Source organism: Haematobia irritans, chromosome 3 (genome assembly GCF_050003625.1).
Source record: "Haematobia irritans isolate KBUSLIRL chromosome 3, ASM5000362v1, whole genome shotgun sequence".
In the NCBI taxonomy this organism is placed as follows: domain Eukaryota; kingdom Metazoa; phylum Arthropoda; class Insecta; order Diptera; family Muscidae; genus Haematobia; species Haematobia irritans.
This window is the reverse complement of record NC_134399.1, coordinates 67,834,016-67,858,691: the sequence shown is the minus strand read 5'-3', so window position 1 is coordinate 67,858,691 and position 24,676 is coordinate 67,834,016. Positions and strand designations below refer to the sequence as shown.

Sequence of the window (24,676 nt, the reverse complement as noted above, 5' to 3'; positions counted from 1 at the left end):
TGACGTTGAATTTCGTTGCTTGTTTTTATCGTAACAAGTACCTATTACGCTAAAAATAATGGGAGCAAGTACAACTGGAAGGGGTACACCCTTCGGAAGCCATATAACGAAATATAAACCTCTGTCACTGGACCCTAAAGTTGACAGTGCAGTGGATGACGTTGCATGGTGACTTGTTTCATCACCATTCTGGAAATTCGTAATAAGTACCTATTACAATAAAAATAATAGGGGTCACACCCTTCGAAAGCCATATGACGAAATGTAAACCTCTTCCTTGAGAGATTAACACCTTTTGATATCACTACCTTAGGAAAAGTTTGACTTGCCAGAGAGGTGTCGCAATCTCCCCTTAACAAGTACCTATTACGCTAAAAATAATGGTAGAGAGTACAACTGGAAGGGTTATACCCTTCGGAAGCCATATAACGAAATATAAACCTCTGCCACTGGGCCCTAAAGTTGACAGTGCAGTGGATGACGTTGAATTTCGTTGCATGGTGACTTGTTTTATCACCACACTGGAAATTCGTAATAAGTACCTATTACAATAAAAATAATAGGGGACACACCCTTCAAAAGCCATATGACGAAATGTAAACATCTTCCTTGAGGGATTAAAACCTTTAGATATCACTACCTTAGGAAAAGTTTGACTTGCCAGAGAGGTGTCGCAATCTCCCAACCCGTATACTGGTCGTTTAAAAGATAACTTTAGTTGAAACACGTCCACTGGGCGCTGAAGTTGGTTGCCCAGTGGATGACGTTAAATTTCGTGCGGCTTGCTACAGTAAAAAATTGTACTAAGTACCTTTTACGCTAAGAATAATAGGAGAAAGTAAAACTGGCACTCCTTTCGAAAGCAGGGATGGAAAATGCAGTACTATAGTTCTTTTTTCAATACTTTTTCTAGTCAGTACCGTACCCCCGCGAATGATTTAGTACCTTTTGTGTAGACATTTTTAAGCCGATATCAGATTTATGGTACAATAGTTTTGACAAAATATTAAAAAAATTTTGAGAGTCTTTAATAAACGTATGTGCTAGTAGTTTTTTACAAGTTTGGCAAAACAGACAAGTTTATGCGGGAAGAAAATCTCGATTTTGTAAAAGCCCTAGTCAAAAAGAGTTTCTTTTTTAATTTTAAAAATGTTTTAGGTGAAAAATTGTATTTCTATAGAAAATTTTGTTAAAAATTTTATTACGGCAGAAAGTTTTGTCAAAATTTTATTTCTATAGAAAATTTTGTCAACATTTTATTTCTATAGAAAATTTTGTCAACATTTTATTTCTATAGAAAATTTTTCAAAATTTTATTTCTATAGGAATTTTTGTCAAATTTTTATTTCTATAGAAAATTTTGTCAAGATTTTATTTTTATAGAAAATATTGTCAAAATTTTATTTCGGTAGAAAATTTTGTCAAAATTTTCTTTCTATAGAAAATTTTGTCAAAATTTCATCTCTATAGAAAATTTTGTCAAAATTTTATTTCTATTGAAATTTTTGTCAAAATTTTATTTCTATAGAAATGTTTGTCAAAATTTTATTTCTTTAGAAAATTTGTTCAACATTTTATTTCTATAGAAAATTTTGTCAACATTTTATTTCTATAGAAATTTTTTGTCAAAATTTTATTTCTATATAAACTTTTGTCAAAAATTTATTTTTATTTATCTACAGAAAATTTATGATGTACCATGAAGTACAACTGTGGCAACCGAGATTACAGTACTACGGTAGTCTTTATAAGCGGATACTAACAAAATATTTAAAATTGAGGAGTTGACAAACAAAATTTTGTTTTCTTTAAATTTCAGTCTGAAGATGCTCTCGACAATAATCTTCCAATGGAATTTTTGTTGAAATTTAGTGAAAAGTACTTTTTCGCTCAAAAAAAATACCTTTTTTTACGAGATGTTAATTTTAATGTGTTAACATAGAAAACGTCTCATGGCAATTGTCCACTTGTGAGAGCTGTCCGATTTTCAGAGTATCCAAATATGAGAGGTTTCACTGTATATGCATACGCCAAATTGAAATAATCCTATTTAGAAAAACACGTCCATTTAGTTCAACGGTTGAATACATATTTCATATCTGGCGAATCTTTGAAAATGGTGGCCACCATCTATGGATCAAGTTCGACGGTCCATCGCGCCTACCCATAAAACAGTTTCCTTTGTAGTCTTTGTAATTATGAAATTTGCACTGATCATCTATAATATGGGAGCCACCGTGGTGCAATGGTTAGCATGCCCGCCTTGCATACACAAGGTCGTGGGTTCGATTCCTTCTTCGACCGAACACCAAACAGATTTTCAGCGGTGGATTATCCCACCTCAGTAATGCTGGTGACATTTCTGAGGGTTTCAAAGCTTCTCTAAGTGGTTTCACTGCAATGTGGAACGCCGTTCGGACTCGGCTATAAAAAGGAGGTCCCTTGTCATTGAGCTTAACATGGAATCGGGCAGCACTCAGTGATAAGAGAGAAGTTCACCAATGTGGTATCACAATAGACTGAATAGTCCAAGTGAGCCTGATACATTGGGCTGCCACCTAACCTATCTATAATATCACTCATAAAATGCCCCTAATATAATATTATTACAATTCGATAAGCATATAGCTATAGAGGAATTATATTGGAGATTTCCCTTTTGCTAAGGAATGACCTGTGTGTTGAGTACAGGATTGTCAGCTATGAGAAACGTAATCCGCAACGTAATCACAACAATAAATAGAATATATCGGAAAATAATAAAAAGCAAGTACAAATAGCTATGGAATATTCTTATGTTATTTTTCGAAGCACAAAAAACAAGAGCGATAACATCTGCAAATCTGTATAAATCCAATGTAATATTTTTGTTACTTACCTGAGGACCATGGGGACTTATTATCTATATATATACACATACATATGTAAATATATCTACACCAATACATTCTATTTACATATTTTCACAAGCTTTCATATTCAGTCATTCATTTATTCATTCATTCACCACATGTGGTTTTTCCAAATAGATTTTTAACATCTAGTGATTGCTGTCATTTAAACCGAGTATAACAGAAAAACCAACACCGGCAACAATACATGAAAAAATCATGTAACCAGAACAATATGACTATATTAAAAAAAAAAAAGAAAAAACCAAACATTTTTGTTGATAGTTCAAAAGTTTATATCCACAAAAATAAAAGGGTTCGAACTTGTTTTATGGACATATGAGAATCTGTCTTTGTAATATTTCGATAAAACTATCTTTCTAACAATGGCATCCTTGCAATTTCGAGAATGTATTTTGAAATTTTGTGACTCACAATATTACAAATTGCTATTTGTTCTCTTTATCAAGACAAAATCAAAAAAAAAATCAAGACAACTTTGTTCCATCGATCAGGGTGTGGATATGAACAATTTAAATCATTTGGTCTGTGTAAATTTCAGACAAAATGAAAAATTATTATTTTTATTGAAACAATGAATTCATGGTTACTCATATTGCCTAGATGATTTGCATCTATGATTTAGTCATATTAGGTATTCAAATTACTCATACGTTATAATTAATTGAATACCATATTGCTTATACGTTCCCATGTTTTGAAATGATATCACTCATACTCAAAACACCCATAAGATGGTAAAGTAATTTATTTAATAAAAATAAATTAAACAATTTATATACAATTGTCATAAAATTAATTTTGATTTATTTAATTAAAAGTAATTTTAACCAAAACTAACCTAAATTAAAACAATGAAATTAAATTATTGATTTCCTTAATATAAATAAAAATTATTGATTTCCATAATATAAATAAAAAGGTGTTAATAAAAGCTTATTTAAGACAAAATTAAATTTACTTTTATTTAATTTAATTTTTAATAAGAATTAAATGATATTTCATCAAATTACAATGAATAAAATAATGAAAACAATATAAACCTTAATAATTTAAAAAACAGTAAATTTATTTAAATTTCATTATATAAATTATAATTTTTTTTCATAGTGATATAGTGCGATTTTTATTTATAAAAGAATACAAATGTTTAATAAAAATGAAGTCCCAAGCCCGGTTGCCACTCATGCCAAAAAAAATCTACCAAAATTTGAAGAGAACTTTACCAAAAATCTGCCAAATCTAAAACATCTTATTTTTTATCAAATTTTTCTGCCAAAATTTTATTTCTATAGAAAATTTTGTCAAAATTTCATTTTTATAGAAAATTTTGCAAAAATGTCATTAAAGCTACATTTGTAGTTTAGTCAATGCATGGTTTTAAGCTGAGATCAAGAACAACAATAATGATTCAAGTGAAACCAACAATATCAAACAAAATTTAATTTCGTTAGAAAATTTTGTCAAAATTTTATGTCTGTAGAAAATTTTGTTACAATTTTATTTCTATAGAAATTTTTGTCAAAATTTTATTTATATGGAAAAGTTTGTCAAAATGTCATTTCTAAGAAAATTTTGTAAAAATTTTATTCCTCTAGAAAATTTAGGCAAAATTTATTCCTCCAGAAAATTTTGGTAATTTTTTTTTTCTTTAAAAAATTTTAACATTTTATTTTTATAGAAAATTGTGTCAAAATTTTTATTTCTATAGGAAATTTGGTAAAATTTTGTTTTTATAGAAAATTTTGTCAAAATGTAATTTTTATAGAAAATTTTACCAAAATTTTATTTCTAAAGAAAATATTGTCAAAATTTTAGTCCTCTAGAAAAGTTTCTCAATATGTCATTTCTAAAGAAAATTTTGGCAAAATTTATTCCTCCAGAAAAATTTTGTAAAATTTTTGTCCTCCAGAATATTTTGGCAAAATTTTATTCCTATAGAAAATTTTGGCAAAGTTTTACTTCTCTAGAACATTTTTTCAACATTTTATTTTTATAGAAAATTTTGTCAAAATTTAATTTCGTTAGAAAATTTTGTCAAAATTTTATTTCTATAGGAAATTTTATTACTATAGAAAATTTTACCAAAATTTTATTTCTAGAGCAAATATTGTCAAAACTTTAGTCCTCTAGAAAAGTTTCTCAATATGTCGTTTCTAAAGAAAATTTTAACAAAATTTATTCCTCCAGAAAATTTTGGTAAAATTTTTTTTGTATAGAAAATTTTGTCAACATTTTATTTTTATAGAAAATTTTGTCAACATTTTTATTTCTATAGGAAATTTGGTAAAATTTTATTTTTATAGAAAATTTTGTCAAAATGGCATTTTTATAGAAAATTTTACCTGAATTTTATTTCTAAAGAAAATTTTGGCAAAGTTTTACTTCTGTAGAATATTTTCTCAACATTTCATTTTTATAGAAAATTTTTTTTATTTCTACAGGGAATTTTGTAAAATTTTATTTCTATAGAAAAGTTTACCAAAATTTTATTTCTAAAGCAAATATTGTCAAAATTTTGTTCTCTAGAAAAACTTGTCAACATGATATTCCTCAAAAAAAATTTGGTAAAATTTTATTTCTCTAGAAAATTTTTTCCTAAAGAAAATGTTGTCAACATTTTATTTTTATAGAAAATTTTGTCAAAATTTTATTTCTATAGGAAATTTTATTTCTATAGAAAATTTTACCAAACTATTATTTCTAAGCAAATATTGTTCAACATTTTAGTCCTCTAGAAAATGTTGGCAAAATTTTATTCCTCTAGAAAATTTTATCCAAATTTTATTTCTATAGAAAATTTTGTCAACATTTTATTTCCATAGATAATTTTGTCAAAATTTTATACCTATAGAAAATTTTGTCAAAATTTTATTTCTATACAAAATTTTGTCAAAATTTTATTTCTATAGAAAATTTCGTCACAATTTTATTTCTATAGAAAAGTTTGTCCAAATTTTATTTCTAAAAAAATTTTGTCAACATTTTATCCTCTAAAAACTTTTGGCAAAATTTTATTTCTCTAGAAAAATTTAGTAAAATTTTATTTTTCTTAAAAATTTTGGCAAAATTTTATTTCTCTAGAAAATATTGTCATCATTTTATTTTTATAGAAAATTTTGTCAAAATATTGTTTCTATAAGAAATTTTGTCAAAAATTTATTTTATTTTATTTCTATAAAAATTTTGTCAAAATTTCATTTCTATAGAAAATTTTGTCAAAATTTTATTTCTATAGAGAATTTTGTCACAATTTTATTTCTATAGAAAATTTTGTCACAATTTTATTTCTAAAGAAAATTTTGTCAACATTTTATCCTCTAAAAAATTTTGGCAAAATTTTATTTCTCTAGAAAAATTTGGTAAAATTTTATTTCTCTAGAAAATTTTGGCAAAATTTTATTTCTCTAGAAAATATTGTCATCATTTTATTTTTATAGACAATTTTGTCAAAATATTCTTTCTATAAATCAAAAATTTATTTTATTTTATTTCTATAAAATTTTTGTCAAAACTTTATTTCTATAGAAAATTTTTTCAAAATTTTATTTCTTTAGAAAATGTAAGTACCTTTTACCAAAACGTCAAGAATTGTACCAATCTACCAAACAGTAAAAATCTACCATTTTGGTAGAATTCTACCAACTGTTGCAACCGTGACCGCAAAGTTTAAATAGGCTGTAGTTTCGAATTTCTCATCATCTTTTGCTTCTTTTGTTGCACAAACTTAGGCAATTGTATCGCTGACATCGCTTGATTAATCATAATTTTAATTATTAAATTAAATTAATTTAATTAGGAAAATAAGTTAAAGAAAATCTAATTTAATTAGAAATAAAATAACACTTATTACAGAAATATCTGATAAATAGATTAATTGCCTTTTTGGGAATAACACGATTTTTAATAGCAAATTTCTTATGTGTACAACTTTTCAGTTTTGAAATTTGGCAATAGTTCAATAATAAATATATTAATAGATTGCTCTATTACATTTGTATATGTATGTATCAAAGCATCCCGTTTAGAAGAACCGCATTATAATACTACAATATAAATAAACATATTTAATGGGTCATAAAACAGTTTGAAAACCAGAACGCTTTTCATCTTCCCAAATACCGTAAGATAAAAAATTAGATATTTCATTTTGTATCTAACGAAACCAAAAAGTTTCAATAGCTTATGGCCAACAATTTTTATGGCAGGTAATAAATTGCATACTAAATAATTTCCTGCGGATGGGTTGGAAATTTTATTAGTCATCGATCCATTCGGTAGGCCATATTTTACACATATTTTCCACACTATAATTATTTTTATTATCTCCTTAAAAAAATGTTGCTTATTTGAAAGGTATTTAAATTATTTTTGAAAAAAAAACTCAAACATAAATTTATGATGGAGATTTTTTATGATGTTTAACTAATGCAGATTAAATAATAAATCAAGCGTTAACCTTGAAATCCTCCTTTGCGAAAAAAATATACGGACCGATGGACGGACAGAAGATGATGAACCAAAGCTAGTATTTCGTAATCGTAAGATCTAGGACGTAACTAATGTGATACCATGCTCTTACTATTTATTTATTTATTAATTTTTTTTTGCAAATTTTAATTAGGATTTTATCATACAAAAAGCAACTTTTCCATGTCATCCAGGACTACTTCAATATTATTACGAGAGTGCAATGGACGTAGTTTAACCTTCATAGTCAATGGGTCGTATGATTATTATTTTTTAATTGTTATTGATTGTACGATCCCTATGGCTGATTTAAAGTTCAATATAGGGATATAGAAGTCGAAAATTATTATTTTTTTTTGTCAAACAATTTTTTTGAAAATAGTGCTACTTCGAGTAAAAGACTTTTGATGTGTCTTTATTATGGCCAAATTACACTAATTGAACTTTAGGGAAGAACTCGAATAGTAGTATTTGAAATGAATGGAATGAAAATAATGCGAAAAGGCAACAAAAATTCTAAAGTTCGATTGTTCAAATATCAAAAAAAGTCGAAAGTCCACTTTTTACAATTTCTAAAAAGTCGAAAATCAACATTGTCCAGGGATCGTATGATTACCTTTTAATTTGTATTAATTATACGGTACTCATCGCCGATGTAATGTTTAATGTAGGGATACGCAATGAGCGATTGTCAACTTTTTTCTCAAAAGGCAAAAAACGATTTTTTATGGTCCAGGTGTCGTATGATTATTATTTTTTTAAATGGATTTTTCATAAAAACGAAACGGATCTTATATACTCTTTTTCACTTGACTTATCCACTATGGAATCTTTTGAAAATAGTGCTAATTTGAGTAATAGAATTTTGATGTAAATTTCTTTTAAGCGGCCTTGAATGAAGTGTAAGTTAAAATTGAAGTGAAAGAGGAATGTAATGTAGGTCTTTTTATGTCGCAAAAATGCACCAAAAATTCAAAATTCGAATTTTCCATAAGCGCAAAACTCGATAGTCAACTTTTTCCAAAAAGTCGAAAATCAACTTTTCCATGGTCCAGGGATCGTATGATTATTATTTTGTACTAAATATTCATTATACGATCCCCATGCCCGATTCAATATTCAATATAGGTATACATAAGTCAAAAATCGATTTTTCTTTAAAAAATCGAGATTTTATCGAATTTTTGTACTCTTCGCACTCGACATATCCACTATGGATTTTTTTTGAAAATTCGAGTAATAGACTTTTGATGTGAATTCCTATTAATCAAGCTTGAATGAAATTTAAGGTGAAATTGAAATGAAATGTAATGTAGTCCATTTTATATTGCAAAAATTCACCAAAAATTCAAAATGTCAACTTTTCAATGATAGCAAAAGCCAACAGTCATTTTTTTTTAAATATTGTCAAATCCAAATTAAAAAATTCCTAGAGTAGACAAAAATTAAAAAGTCCAATTCCTACTTCTTCAATTCTTGAAAAACTCAAAAATTTTGAAAAATTTTTTCTCAGGAAAAAAAATTAAAAAGTCCATTGTACTTGAGAAACGAAAATTCGAAATCCGACTTTTTCAATTAAAAAAAATCTAAATACCGACTTTTCCACACTTTGGAAAAAACGACTTTTTGTTTGAAATTCTTCGTACAATGCGCTCTCGACTTATCCACTATGGATTTTGTTTTTTTTTTTTTTGAAAATTCGAGTAATAGACTTTTGATGTGAATTTCTATTAATCGATCTTAAATGAAATTTAAGTTGAAATTGAAATGAAATGTAATTTTATTCCGCAAAAATGCACTAAAAATTCAAAATGCCAAATTTTCAATGATCGCAAAAGCCGATAGTCAATTTTTTTAATATTTTAAATGTCGAGAAATCAAATCCAAATTAAAAAACTCGTAGAGTATACAAAAATCAAAAAGTCCAATTCCTACTTTTTCAATTCTTGAAAAACTCAAAACTTTTGAAAAATTGAAAATAGACTTCTTTCATTTTTTCTCAGGAAAAAAATTAAAAAGTTCATTGTACGTGAGAAACGAAAATTCGAAATCCGACTTTTTCAATTTAAAAAAAATCTAAATACCGACTTTTCCACACTTTGGAAAAATCGACTTATCCACTATGGATTTTTTTTTAAAATTCGAGTAATAGACTTTTGATGTGAATTTCTATTAATCGACCTTGAATGAAATTTAAGTTCAAATTGAAATGAAATGTAATGTAGCTCATTTTATGCCGCAAAAATGCACTAAAAATTCAAAATGTCAACTTTTCAATGATCGCAAAAGCCGATAGTCATTTTTTTTTTAATATTTTAAAAGTCGAGAAATCAAATCCAAATTAAAAAACTCGTAGAGTATAGAAAAATCAAAAAAATTCAATTCTTGAAAAACTCAAAACTTTTGAAAAATTGAAAAAAGACTTTTTTCATTTTTTCTCAATTAAAAAGTCCATTGTACTTGAGAAACGAAAATTCAAAATCCGACTTTTTCAATTTAAAAAAAAATCTAAATACCCACTTTTCCACACTTTGGAAAAATCGACTTTTCGTTTCTCATTGAAATTCTTTGTACAATGCGCTCTCGACTTATCCACTGTGGAATTTTTCTTGAAAATTCGAGAAATAGACTTTTGATGACCTTGAATGAAATTTAAGTTGAAATTGAAATGAAATGTAATGTAGCTCATTTTATGCCGCAAAAATGCACTAAAAATTCAAAATGTCAACTTTTCAATGATCGCAAAAGCCGATAGTCGATTTTTTTTTCAAATATTTTATAAGTCGTAAAATCAAATCAAAATGTTAAAAACCCGTAGAGTATAGAAAAATCAAAAAGTCCCAATATAGTTCACAATTCTACTAAAAAATAAAATAGTTCAAATTTTCCTAAAATGATAGCAGTTTGCTTAAATTGAGATCATGAGTCTCTGAAATGCGCAAATTTTACTAAATGTTTACTTGTCTTGAACTTCGTAAAGCGCTAAATACATTTTAATAATTTTTACATCCAATTTTTTCCTTCAACATATTAAATTTTCTTAAACAACAGAAAAAAATATTATTTTTAATAAATCTTCAATTTGACAAAAGGTATTAACTTATTTGTAACATGTTGCAATAAGAAAACTATTTTAGTTAAAATTTACTAAAACAAACCAACATTTACTTTCATGTTGGGTTTACCTTTTTTTGGGTGTATGTATTTTATACTCGGTAAAAATCAGGACATTTATTATTATTTACGAAATTTCGATATTGTTTTTTAACATTTGATATTATTTAAGGTCTGGTAAAAAAAACCCCAGTGTAGAAACTAATTTCATGTGCAAATAACAAATCAAAATCTCTGAAAATCAAATGCTGATCCAATTGACTTCTTTTAATATAGCATTGAAAACTGTGACCAGTATACACATAACAATTAATCAAAAATTTGTTGCCAAAATAATGTAAACAAACAAACTGAAACAATAAAACAAGAAATATTTTTTTCAAAAAAAACTTAATAATACATTCTTAAACTAAGATGCCTTAAAACAATACTTCCTTGTTATAAAACCAATCACAACAACAGCAACTGTAACTGTAACATTAAAAAAAAAACAAAAAGAAAACCCCAATTACAACAAAATCTATATTTTATTATTAAATAAACAAAAAACAATCTTTGTTGAAATCCGAAAGTTAACAAGACAACAGCATCCAGTTAAGTCATTAAAACAAATAACCACCCCAGCAACCAGCTACAGCAACTGGACCCTGCACAATTTATTAATGGCTAATAACAATTGTTGTTCTCATTTGAAATATGAAAAACTGTGAACATTGTCAAGAGACCAACACAAACAATAAATTATTATTAACAACAATAGCAACGACGGTAACACCGCCAACAGTGACCGCAGGCTTTACACCGTCAACCGTAAACATTACAATGAAACCACTTAAATCCACAAACAAATCTATGCCAGCTAAAGCCATAGATGCTGGCGGCGATGGTGGGGGCGGAGGAGGAGGCAGAGAGCTGGCAATTAATACTACAGATATGATAAAGACCATGCGCTATAGTAGTGCCTCAATGAGCACCAATTCAACCAGCAGTAGCAGTTGCATTACCGCAACAACGACAACAATGCCAACAGGTGTATTGCCACTCACAACAATCATACCAAGTCCATTGTGCCAGCATCTGTTGCAACAACAACAACAGCAGCAGCAACATCAACAACAAAACCCACAACGTTGTTCAAGTGTTGGCAGTACGACGAGTAGTATCTGTGAAACAGTGTCATCCGATTCAGGTCTGGCCATGTCACCAACAGAACCCCAACATCATCATCTAAACAATAATAGTCACCAGCATCATCATCATCAGCATCAGGCCCAACTATTGCCACAGCCGCATCATCATCACTATCAACAGCAGCAGCAAAATGCGTCACTATCTGCGCCACACCATTTAACCTCCTCCCCCACGTATCAACAACAGCAACTTCTACATCATCATCACATGGCCTCGTTATCTTTAGCGGCTTCAGTGGCGCCATCGGCACCAACTACCAAGATGAATCGTAGCCTATTGCCCTCGAATGCAGCCAACGGTATTGCCACGGGTTTGCCTACAACACGACTATCGCCCCAAACTCAACCACAACCACATCCACATCAGCAGACAACACCACATGGTTTATTGCCTAGTAGTGTTGTGGTGCCCTCTTCTTCTTCTTCTTCTTCTTGTTCGTCCACATCATCATCGTCGTCGTCGTCTTTGTTGGCCTTAGCACCACCACCCGCTCAACCATTGGCATTAACAGCTTCAACACCAAGCGGATTATCCTTAACACATCCGGCGGTGCTTGCTGCTCCATCATCATCACCAGCTGCGTCGGTATCATTAGTGACAACAGCTACACATCCACCACAACAAACACAGGCATCCGTTCAACAACCTCCACCACCGCCGCCTGCACCACCAGCACCTGCAGCCACAACATTACCACCTTTGGTGGGTGGTTTGGGTGCTGCAGCAATGGCAGCTAATTTAGCTGAATCCTTTTCGTTGTTACACCAGCAGGCGCATCATTTTCGAGATATTCTCTATGCAGCGCATTTACTGGGTCGAGGTAATTCTAATGCATAGATAACAATTATTAACCATTTTCATATATTCGTAGAACGTAGTCGCTATGAATACAAAACTATAACCATTTGGGGCTATGAACACAAAGAGTATTATCTTGGATACGATAAGGAATTGCTCTAAATTTACAAAGGACAATAGTCTTCGGACAGTATTGATTATTACGAAAATAAGAAATACTTTAATTTAATTATTTTTTTTTTTTTTGGTAAGGATGAGAAAATATTTATACACTTGATAGTGTGTCGGACTCTCTTACAATCGACGATACCGGCTAAGATAAAAGCCTCCTTCTTTCCTCGGGGTATGGCAACCAACTCGGAAACGCCTTCACACTACTTCGAGGTGGACGTGGCCAGTGACCCTCTCCTTCTAGTCCGCAAACAGATTCAAGCATATATTACTCATGTCATAGTGTGCATTTCTACCATTTTCCTGTGGAGAACGTGTTCTACAAATCGCCATATGGCCTCCCATTTCCTCTAACTCTGCACCATCTTCTCGATTATATTTCTCGGAGAAACATGTCCAATTTGATCTTTAAACACTGTCACGTCTCCATATCCTCTATCTCGCCATAATTGTATTTCGGGTATAAGTCGGTGTATCAATCTACTCTTTGTTTCGTTCCTACATCGTTCCGGCCATTTATTTTTGGTCTCCTGACGGATGTTCGGTATCGATTGATGTTGTTTGACCTTTTGCCGCTCTGGAGGTCTATTGGTATCGCTCCTTCTATTACTAACGCGACTTTCCCTGATACTATGTCGTATGCTGAAGTGATTCTCAGGGCTGCCCATCTCCGAAAGCAGCATTTTTGCTCCAGTTCGTCTCTGTAGGGTCGACGCCAACATCTCGCTTCCATAGTATACGGTTGGTCATACTATGTTTTCAATCAGCCTTCTGATTACCTATGCTCGGCATCATCCGTAACGTCTTCGTAAATACAGTTTTCCGACCTACATTTCCCCATACGGTGGAAATACTTTCTAAAATAGACTTAACCAGAGAGTATCTGGGTCATGTAATACGTCACCTCCCCACAATTGTATATCGGGTATAAGTCGGTATGTCCAACTACCCTTTGTCTCTTTCCTTCATCGTTCCCACAAATTATCTCTGGTATCTTACCGGATGTTGGTTATCGAGTATGTCGCGTCTTGTTATTTGGTCTCGAAAATCTTTTGTCGCTCTGGAGGTATTTTGGGATAGTTCCTGCTATTACTAACGCACCTTCTCCTGATACTGTGCGGTATGCCGAGGTGATTCTCAAGGCTGTCGTTCTGTATTCTGAAAGCACCTGTTTTTACTCCAGTTCGTCTTTGTAGGGTCGACGCCCAGATCTCGTTCCACAGAGGAGTATACTGTTGGTGAACTCCATGAGTACCATTATTCTACTTTGAAGAGGGCCTCCTATGTTTGCACTCAGTCTTCTGAGTCGCGAAGCTCCGCATTATACGTAACGTCTTTGTCTTGGTAATTACAGTTTTCTGACCTACATTTCCCCATACTGACCTACATTTCGGAAGAATCCTAACCAGAGAGCGTCTGAGTCATGGAATACTTCACCTCTCCATATCTTCTCTCTCGCGATAATTCTATGTCGGACATAAGTCGGTATGTCCATATACCCTTTGTTTCGTTCCTGTCATTTATCTCTGGTCGACTGAGGCCTATTGGGATCGTTCCTGCTATTACTAACGCGGCTTCCCCTGATACTGTGTGGTATGTTTAGAGGATTCTCAGGGCTGCCGTTCTCTGTACTGAAAGCAGCTTGTTTGCTCTAGTTCGTCTCTTTAGGGTCGACGCCCAGATCTCGCTTTCATAGAGGAGTATACCGTTAGTCATCTCCATGAGTTTCTTCTTCTGCTTGGAACAAGACATCCTACACCCAGAGAAGGAATATGATCACCTCAAACATGTTTTAAGAGCAAAATGTTATTTTTGGGTGGTGACCATGTAACATGGTTTTCGCAACCATGTTATTTTCTCGAAAATCGTGTATCTGATTTCGGCAAGCAGGTTATATTTGACGAGAAAATAATATTTTAGTTACATGGTCACCATACAAAAATAACATTTTGCTCTTGAAACATGTTTGAGGTGATCATATTCCTTCTCTGCGTGTATGTTTGCCATAAGCCTGCTCAGTCGCGACTGTTTCTAGAGGCAGATGCAGTTTCGTTAGTACCAGTCTTTCGCGTGAATGAGATCTCGTGAGCCTCTGCAGTATTTCTCGCTTGTATGACAGCGCCAGCGTACCCAACAATAAATGTATCGTCTGGCATGAGTATCTTCAGTATCTCGTCGAATGTTGTGTTCCAGAGGTTTGGCCTGAGGATTTAATCTTGTGCGGCACCTGAGCTTATTCCCATTTTATTTCCCATTGGCCCTGTATAGTCTTTCAATATTCTCGTCAAGTATTTCGATATGTGAAATATCGACTCTAAGGCATATATTACGTCTGCCCACCTTTGGCTCTGAAGGCATTCTTAATGTCTATCGACGCCAATAGAAATATAGATCCACAAGCGGTGTCGCCTGCATACTTCCTTAGGGGCTCCAAGTGTCGATTTTTCAGATCTAAACCCGTATTATCTAGCGGACAGACCCCCAACAGTCCTCATAACCTCGTCTTGGTTTGATGAGCCCTTCGAATGATTTGCAGCGGTGCCCAATGATCTGTACGAAGTTCATGTTTGTGTTTGAAGCAATTTTAATTAATAATTAATTGGATCAACTACTTTGTAATTGAATCTAAAAACACATTTTTCTGTGTACTTTTCCAACGTTTAATTATCCTCACAAACTTCGTAACTCATCTTGCTTTGCTAGCATTCTGTGCCTTCAACTCTAGGCGACTCCCATTGTCCTTCTCTCTGCCGTCCTACTACCTTTGGTTTACCCCAAATATTTTCGGCACCCATCTACCCGCTACACTGTCTACTGTCCATTCATTCAACTAAACACGCGTGGGCTCTATGGATATTTGCCAAGGTCATTTTCTATTATGGCATGGACTCTTTACCATGGGTATCCTGCCGTATTCGATAGAATCGTAGATTATTAATTACTTACTTTTAAAAAACTTGTGTGTAGGTGTCACAAAATTCTATATAATTTATTTGATAAACTTCTCGTCTAATATTATTCATAGAAATAGGTTAAGTGAAACCCAACTTCCAAACAGTTGATACAATTGTGTTAGTTCTACTTGAAATTGAACCGACTTCCATAGAAAATTGTTAATGAATACCTCCTCCTTGAGTCCTTACATCCATTTTGAATAGAACATTATTTTAAAATTCCCGATAACAAAACCTGTCTAAAACAGAATTCTTATGAAACTACATTCAATGAATTAATTTAAAATGTCAATTAGCAAATAAAATAAACATGTTATTGTATAATCCTCTTTAGGCATGTCTAATCACTTTCTAATTAAATCATTATCTCTTAGATATACACTGAGCAGACCAACTTATGAACCCAAGCTATGTGTGGCTAGGCGCCATTACCCATACCCATATCTACAGACATGCCAAGTTGTCACACTTAATTCTATATCTTCTACGTCAGGAAAGCATTAAGCACTTGAGCAAGCAATGGTTTCCTCTCGCCCAAATCCCTTCTTCTATAACGAAAAACAAAAGACAAATTAATTTCCTTCATTCATTTCATTATGCTATATTTAATTTTCTAAAAGCATAAACATTTGTCATGCTTTTAATTTTTGAAAAATCTACAATGAAAATAAAAAAACGACAACCAAGGCAACTATGCCCCTCTCATCATCTGTATCTCACACTCAACACAAGGGGAAATCATTCACTCATTAATGGTGACATTCCACAGCTTCACTGGCTACCGAATACCATTCAATTTTAGAATTCGACATACATTTCATGCACAATTTGCAAAATATCAAGTGTTACATTTCACGCTTATATCCATGGATTGGACACTTTTTTCTTGGGATATGTTTGATTTTTGGGGACCCCATTCTTTTGATTGTTTGTTGTTATTGGAAAACCACAAAAACCTCAAACAAAGGATGAAAAAAAATCTAAAGCAAAAATTTCGTGGTTTGTTGCCTCCATTGGATTTTGGTGTTGTTCGTTCGCCTTGGCTAAGGTAAATAAAAAGTTTCGAAAAAATTATTTTGTCAAATATGTGAGTAATATCCTCAACACAATCGTATGGCATAAATGGACCAGTAGACGGCAGTGATAAGCGGTGGCGGATTTTAGCTATTTTTTTAATAGATAAAAAAAACTATTCCCCATTTTGAGATGGGGAGTTGGAGACTTTGATGTAAGAATGTGGTGTAGCCTTAAACCTTGGCAGATTTCCTGTTTCGAATTTTTGACTATGTAAAAAAATATTTTCGACAAAGATTTCACCCTCAAAAAAAAGGAGAAGCCTCTATGGTACTACTACATTAAAATTTTAACTCTATATTAGTTACCGAAATTATTATGTTTTGAGAAAATTTCCTTGAATTTAATAAATGAACTGTGAAAAAAATTTACACAAATGAATCTTGAACTTCGTATGGAGCTAAAGACATTTTTAACAATTTTGAATTCCAATTTTTGCCGTAAATTTACGATTTTTTTTAACAAGTGAAAAAAAAAATAAATATGTCTAATAATTATCTTCGAAAAACATTTACTTATTCTTGTGATATCGGCGTTTGTATAGAGTTTAGTTAGAATTTTCTAAAATTAACTAAAATTTTCTTCCCTTGTGAGTCCACCGGTTTCTGAGTGTAAATGACAACACCTTATTGCTTTTACACAACCTATCTTTCGTTATCCTTTCTTGAAGTTGAACTCTTTGCTACAAATAGCCTTACTACTAAAATTCAATATTTTTAATTTTCCATTTAATTTCTCTAAATATGAGAGCACATCCGAAATTACATACATATGTACATATGTACATATGTATGTAATTTCAAACATACATATGTACATATGTACGTCTAGTTGATCTCATTCATTCATCATCTCTTGCTCACCTCATCTCAGTTTCTCTCTTGGTATTTCGTGTGCATCGAATGCATCTGACTGAGTAAGTCAAGAACAATAAAAACCACTCAGATTAAAAATAACATAAATGATATATTTTTAACATTGCTTGAATGTGCAAATGTAACATACAATAACTCAACAGCACCTAATGCTATACAAATACATTCATACATACATGCATCGCATTTATGGCTGCGTTGGTTCTCATGTGTACTTTTGTGTAAGCACGTGTATGTTATGCATAGTTAACGCTGTTGTTGTTCCTCTTGTCGTTATTGTGGCCGTCAACGATAACGTAAAAGCCAATGTTACTGTAAGCAACATTCACTGCTTGTTTAGAAGAATGCCATCTGCAGCCGCCATGACAGTCTGCTGTCGCTGTTGTTTCTTTGACATCAACGAAGACAACGAGGACGATAGTGAGATACTTTATTAGGTTGTTCAAACGAGAGAACTACATTCACATTATTTGTCGTGATCATAAATAATTTGTCATGCTATAGCCACTAACAACAACAAAACGCACACACACATCTCAATATTTGCAATACAATTAGTGAAGTGAAATCCTACGCGAATTTACTCATTGGTCCATAGGAGAACTGAAAAAACCTATGAAGGAAACCGACAGCAAACGAACCAAAATAAGCAAACCTAAAAAATAAGCAACAAAATCGTGCGTACGATCCTCACTCAGAAGCAATCATCTTAGGGCACGCAATACCTATCAGATAAAGGGTTGCCAGAAATAAAAATCAATTTTTTAATGAATTTTATAAAATTTAGCAACAATACTAATCTTTCTTTATAACTCAAATTTTATGGACTAGCATGTTTGAATTACAAATCAATTAAATTGGATCGAAATTATTACAATAAAAATAAATTTTGGATTATTATGTCTGAATTACAAATAAATTAAATTGTGTCAAATTAAGTAAATTAAAATTAATTTTATTTATAAACTAAATTAGTATAAATAATTACATTAGATTAAATTTATTTATTTATTTAATTTATCTCTATTTCTAATAGTGTGAGTTGGTTGAGTATCATTTAATAACTATATTATTAACAAGTATATACAGCAGTAAGTTCGGCCGGGCCGAATCTTAAACACCCACCACCATGAACCAAATATTAGGGTTTCCTTTGAAATTTCAGGAGGGCTTGAGGACTTGAGGACACAACCCGAAGATAAATTTAAAGATTTCACCTATGAGGACTATATCAGATTCTGGATTTATAAGAACCATTTTTGTTTGAGGTTTAGAGGAATCATTAACATCTCTTGTAAGTGTGCAAGAAAATTATAAAATAACGTCTTGATTTGAAATCTTAAATCTGTAGAAGTAAAATCTGGAAATTTTACATTGAGTTTCAAACAATTTTCATGATCAGTGGGCCTTCTACACCCTCAAGAAGTGAAGTCGGTCTATATGGAGGCATTACCAAATGGACCGATAAAAACTTAATCCGATACACGTTTTTGTGAGCCTAAAATACCAGAATATTTACAATTTCAGGCATATCAGATAAAAACTACGGTTCCTAGAAACCCAAGGAGTTAAATCGGGAGATCGTTCTTATGGGGGCTATACTAAAATATGGACCGATACGCACCATTTTCGGCACACCTCTTTGTGACCCGAAAATACCTCTAGATTTCCAATTTCAGGCAAATAGGATAAAAACTTCGGATTCTAGAAGCCCAAGAAGTAAAATTGGGAAATCGGTCTATATGGGGGCTATACGAAAATATGGATCGATACTCACCATTTTCGGCACACCTCTTTATGGTCCTAAAATACCTCTAGATTTCCAATTTCAGACAAATTGGATAAAAACTACGGTTTCTATAAGCCCAAGACCCCAAATCGGGAGATCGGTCTATATGGGGGCTATCCCAAAATATGGACCGATACTTACAATTTTTGGCACACGTATTTGTGGTCCTACAATACCTCTAGATTTCCAATTTCAGGTAAATTGAATAAAAACTGCGGTTTCTATAAGCCCAAGAAGTAAAATCGGGAGATCGGTCTATATGGGGGCTATACCAAAATATGGACCGATACTCACAATTTTTGGCACACATATTTGTGGTCCTACAATACCTCTAGATTTCCAATTTCAGATAAATTGAATAAAAACTGCGGTTTCTATAAGCCCAAGAAGTAAAATCGGGAGATCGGTCTATATGGGGGCTATACCAAAATATGGACCGATACTCACAATTTTTGGCACACGTATTTGTGGTCCTACAATACCTCTTGATTTCCAATTTCAGGTAAATTGAATAAAAACTTCGTTTTCTATAAGCCCAAGAAATAAAATCGGGAGATCGGTCTATATGGGGGCTATACCAAAACGTGGACCGATACTCACCATTTTTGGCACATCTCTTTATGGTCATAAAATTCCTCCAGATTTCAAATTTCAGGCAAATTGGATAAAAACTACGATTTCTATAAGCCCAAGACCCCAAATCGGGAGGTCGGTTTATATGGGGACTATATCAAAACCTGGACCGATATAGCCCATCTTCGAACTTGACCTGCCTGCAGACAAAAGACGAGCTTGTGCAAAATTTCAGCACGATTGCTTCATTATTGAAGTCTGTAGCGTGATTACAACAGACAGACAGACAGACAGACAGACAGACAGACAGACAGACGGACAGACGGACATCGTTATATCGTCTTAGAATTTCTCCCTGATCAAGAATATATATACTTTATATAGTCGGAAATCGATATTTCGATGCGTTACAAACGGAATGACAAACTTATTATACCCCCGTCACCATTCTATGGTGGTGGGTATAAAAACAACAAATTAACGTAAACGTTTAATTCAAAATCAAAAATATATTTTGGACATAGTTGCCACAAACTAAATAAAATTGGATCAACTAAAATAAGCTATTAAAATAATTTAAATAAATTGTAAACCAAAATTTTATAAAAATGTTTAAATAATAAATTAAACAATTTTATTATAATTATTATTTTAAAATTATAATAAATTACACTTTATTTAAGTTAAACTAAATCAAATTACACAATTGTTTGTCAATCATAATGAAATTACATTAATTTTGGATTTTCTTAGATTAATTCTAAAACAAGCTTTTAAATCTAATTGAGCACTCCAAACAAACATTTTATTAATTTTGTTAATAAATATTTATAATATGAAAAATAACAATTATATATAAAATTATTATTTTTACAATTATATTTAATTTCCTATTAGTTTAAACATAACTAAATTACAACAAATAAGACCAAGTTAAAAACTATTAAGCAAACATAACTTGATTAAAGTCAATAGAAATCTCCAAAATAGTAGTATTAAGTTTATTCAAATCTAATTAGATAAGGACAAATTAATTTTAAATATTTTGAATCAAAATAGATTTAGTTCAATTACATCAAAGCAAATAATATTAATTTAAACTATATTTTAATTAATTAATTATGTTTTAAATTAAATTAATTTGATTAAATTATATGGAATGAATTTAAACTCAATTAAATTTATCATACGATCCCCACTTAAAATCAGTCATCCAAGGCTCACAATACCTTTCAGTCTATCAAAGCCTACCCTGAATCGACCCAAGGCCCTCATTCTGCTCAATGCTCAAAACCACTCTTCCCAAGGCTTTCAATAAAGGGTGATACGGTCAAAATTTGGTCAATATAAACTTGACGTATTTCTTTCAATGTTGCATTTAAAAAACCTGAACACCCCTCATTTTGAAGGTCTGTGTGTGTAGAATGTTGCTCCTACACAGAAAAAAAAGTGTCTTGTAAATTTAAGGACCATTTTAACTTCCACATAGTTCAACAAATTTACTCTAATATAGTTCATTTTTCGTAACCACAACGAAAATTAACTTAGCTAAAGGAAAACTTATAAAAATTCAGTAAATGTTTTTTAGTTCACTAACTACGAAATGGGAAGGATTTTTCCTTAAATAAATTTCCAACACAGTAGTTAATGCATCGTTGATTCTATTATAAATATACATGGGCAATATAAAAATCTTACTACGAAATGTGGACAATTTACTAAGAAAAAATTTTGTATGGAAAAAAATTTTTGTAGTAAAAATTAACTTAACGACATTACCGATTCGTACGATGGCTACCTACAGATTATTTCCCTTTTTACTATATGTTGGAGTGTTTTTACTCACATTGAAAATTTTAGATAAAGTAGAATAAAAAGTAGTTAATATAATCCTTGACGGGTGTATATAATTTTATATAGATTCCTCATAGATTTGGTATATATTTAACCTTAACTTATAGATAGAATTCCAACTAATCAATAAACGTGCTACTGGAAAATGTGAGTGCATCATGTGAGGGAGTTTTTAGAGACATTTTGTGTATATCTCGTATGATTGTTTGTGTTTGTTATTGCGTCATTTATGCTGTTGTTGGTTGTTTTGATTCTAGAGACAATGGAATGTTCCTTGTGTGTTGTTGGTATCTTTTGTGGTGAGAATTGTTTTCTTGCAATAGCGAGATCAGAAAGGGATCGTGTGTGTGTGTGGAGTTGTTTTTCTTTACGGCAGCTATGTATCCGTTATGACTATTTGTGTCTTTGAGTTTTATTGTTGCATTCAGTTATGTTGATGCATTTATGAAGTGCACACGTGGATTTAATTTTGCAAAATTGTACGTGCGGTATTGGTGTTTATTAATGAAAATACATTTATTCGAAACATTTTAGAAACTGAGAAGTGAATGTGATGTTACAGAAATCAAAAACGCTTTTTATTGATTAAAAAAAAAACAAATAATAGATTAAGGAACTGTATATTTCTGTTAATAGTTTAAAATTAGTGCGGATTTTTAATTGATTTACATAAAAAATATACAACATGAGTGGTAATAGCATGATCTATATTTATTCCACATCTGGATCACAGGTTGGAGTCTATTTTTTGGAATCTATTTTTTTTTATGTTACAGCAATTCCTACAGGTGAGTACTAAGTTCGAGTTTAGCCGCTAAAATTAAAAATAAATCACCAGCCCTAAGAAAATTATAAAATTGTACGTCTTCGATACAAATTTAAATATAACTTGATGGAGAATAGCCCAAACCAAGTTTTTTATAAAGATTATTTTTTTAATGGATTATTAAAGAAAACTTGTCGTGAAAATTGCGATTTTAGCCTCTAAACTCGAACTTAATGTCCAACTTAAATACTAAATGCTATACTGACAAGTGGAAATTATGTCTAATTTTATAATATTTTTTATTTCAAATATATTCTGAGAATAATTTCAAAAACGTCCCATTAGTCCATGGATATGATTCCAATACCTACAGGATGGATTTTTCAATGTGGTAAGTTTTTCTATAAACGGTATTTTGTCCGTTTTTAATAAAACCAAAATTTCAATTTATTAAAAATAAATTTTTTCACTTGCAGTTAGACAGGTCTTGTAATGGTAATTTTTTGAATATTTTTACTGTTTAATGCTAATTAAGCTGATATCCTTATTGGCTCTAAGAAATACTCTTGAAAACCGTAAGTTAAAAATCAATATGAACGATAGAATTAATTAATTAATAATATTTTTTCTTATATTTTGTATAACTTTGCAATTTCAGATGTTTAAAAGACAAATCCGCCCAACAAAAGTTAGCCAAAATCGATTAAATTGGACAATTCAATTGAATATAGCAACTTATGCCACATATATCTTTCATATGGATAGAAAACATGGAAATTTAAATTAATTACTTTAGTCCTATTAACATAGAATATTACTCTTTTGAAGAAGCAATTACTAACTACCGACAAGTAACTGCATCCAACGTACGAATAAAAATATTTCCTTTGTTGTATATCATAAGCCATAGTTTTGTGTAATATTATAATTTTTTTTTGAAATAAAATACTGGTGGTTATAGAAAATTGACTTGCTTTGTACGAAAAATTTCTTAGTTGTATAGAGGCTTGTTGTACCTTTGATTCCTCAATTTCTCTACTTTTTTGAAAATTATACTGACAAACAGTTTATTTCAAACCAATTTCTTAATACAGGTTTCCCAAAAAATTGTTCATTTTTCCAGATAGCAGGAATATTTTGAATGATTTTAACTATATTCTTCCCACAGCATAGTAATAATGAACTAAAATACGATGTAATACATGAACTAATTTATAAGAAAATCATGAACTTATCTAGATGAAAAAAATCTTTGGCGCCAAATCATGGTCATTCTTACTATGGGTTAGTTCATTTTTCATAAAAAATAGTAAACTTTTTTTTCGGTGTATTTTGATTTTGGAATTCACTCTTCAGTTGTCAAAATGCCGTCCACGCAAGAAGAGCAGCGTATCAAAATTTTGCTCGCGCATCGCGAAAATCCGAGCTACTCGCACGCAAAGCTGGCAAAATCGCTAAAAGTTGCCAAATCAACCGTTACAAATGTAATTAAAGTGTTTGGGGAACGTTTGTCGACAGCCAGGAATTCTGGATCGGGGGGAAATCGAAAACCGGAAGCCGCTAAGACGGCAAAGAGAGTTGCCGGTAGTTTCAAGCGAAACCCTAACCTCTCTCTCCGAGATGCCGCAAATAAGCTGGATGTATCGTCTACAACCGTGCATCGAGCCAAAAAACGAGCAGGTCTATCGACTTACAAGAAGGTAGTGACTCCAAATCGCGATGATAAACAAAATACGACGGCCAAAACGCGATCCCGGAGGCTGTACACGACGATGCTGACGAAGTTTGACTGCGTGGTAATGGATGACGAAACCTACGTCAAAGCCGACTACAAGCAGCTTCCGGGAAAAACTCCTTTCCCGCAAAAGGAAGGGGAAAGGCAAAAGGAAGGGGAAAGGCAAAAGGAAGGGGAAAGGTAGCAGATATTTTCAAGCACATAAAACTGTCAAAGTTCGCAAAGAAATATCTGGTTTGGCAAGCCATCTGTACCTGTGGCTTGAAAAGCTGCATTTTCATAGCTTCCGGGACTGTCAACCAAGAAATTTACGTGAAAGAGTGTTTGAATAAACGTCTGCTGGACGTTTATTCAAACACGTCCAGGGAGGGGGCTAAGCCCTCCCCCCAGAGGCCTTACT

General features: G+C 31.7%; 1 protein-coding gene across 1 annotated transcript in view; it reads left to right on the top strand.

Annotated features, from left to right (window-relative positions):
* Hers (Histone gene-specific Epigenetic Repressor in late S phase) overlaps nucleotides 1–24,676 on the top strand; it is a 269,265-nt gene that overhangs the window by 168,159 nt on the left and 76,430 nt on the right. The window contains exon 3 of the mRNA XM_075301194.1: nucleotides 10,773–12,507. Within this exon, the coding sequence (XP_075157309.1) occupies nucleotides 11,193–12,507 (1,315 nt within the window). The 5' untranslated portion in view covers nucleotides 10,773–11,192. The remainder of the gene's footprint in view (nucleotides 1–10,772; nucleotides 12,508–24,676) is intronic.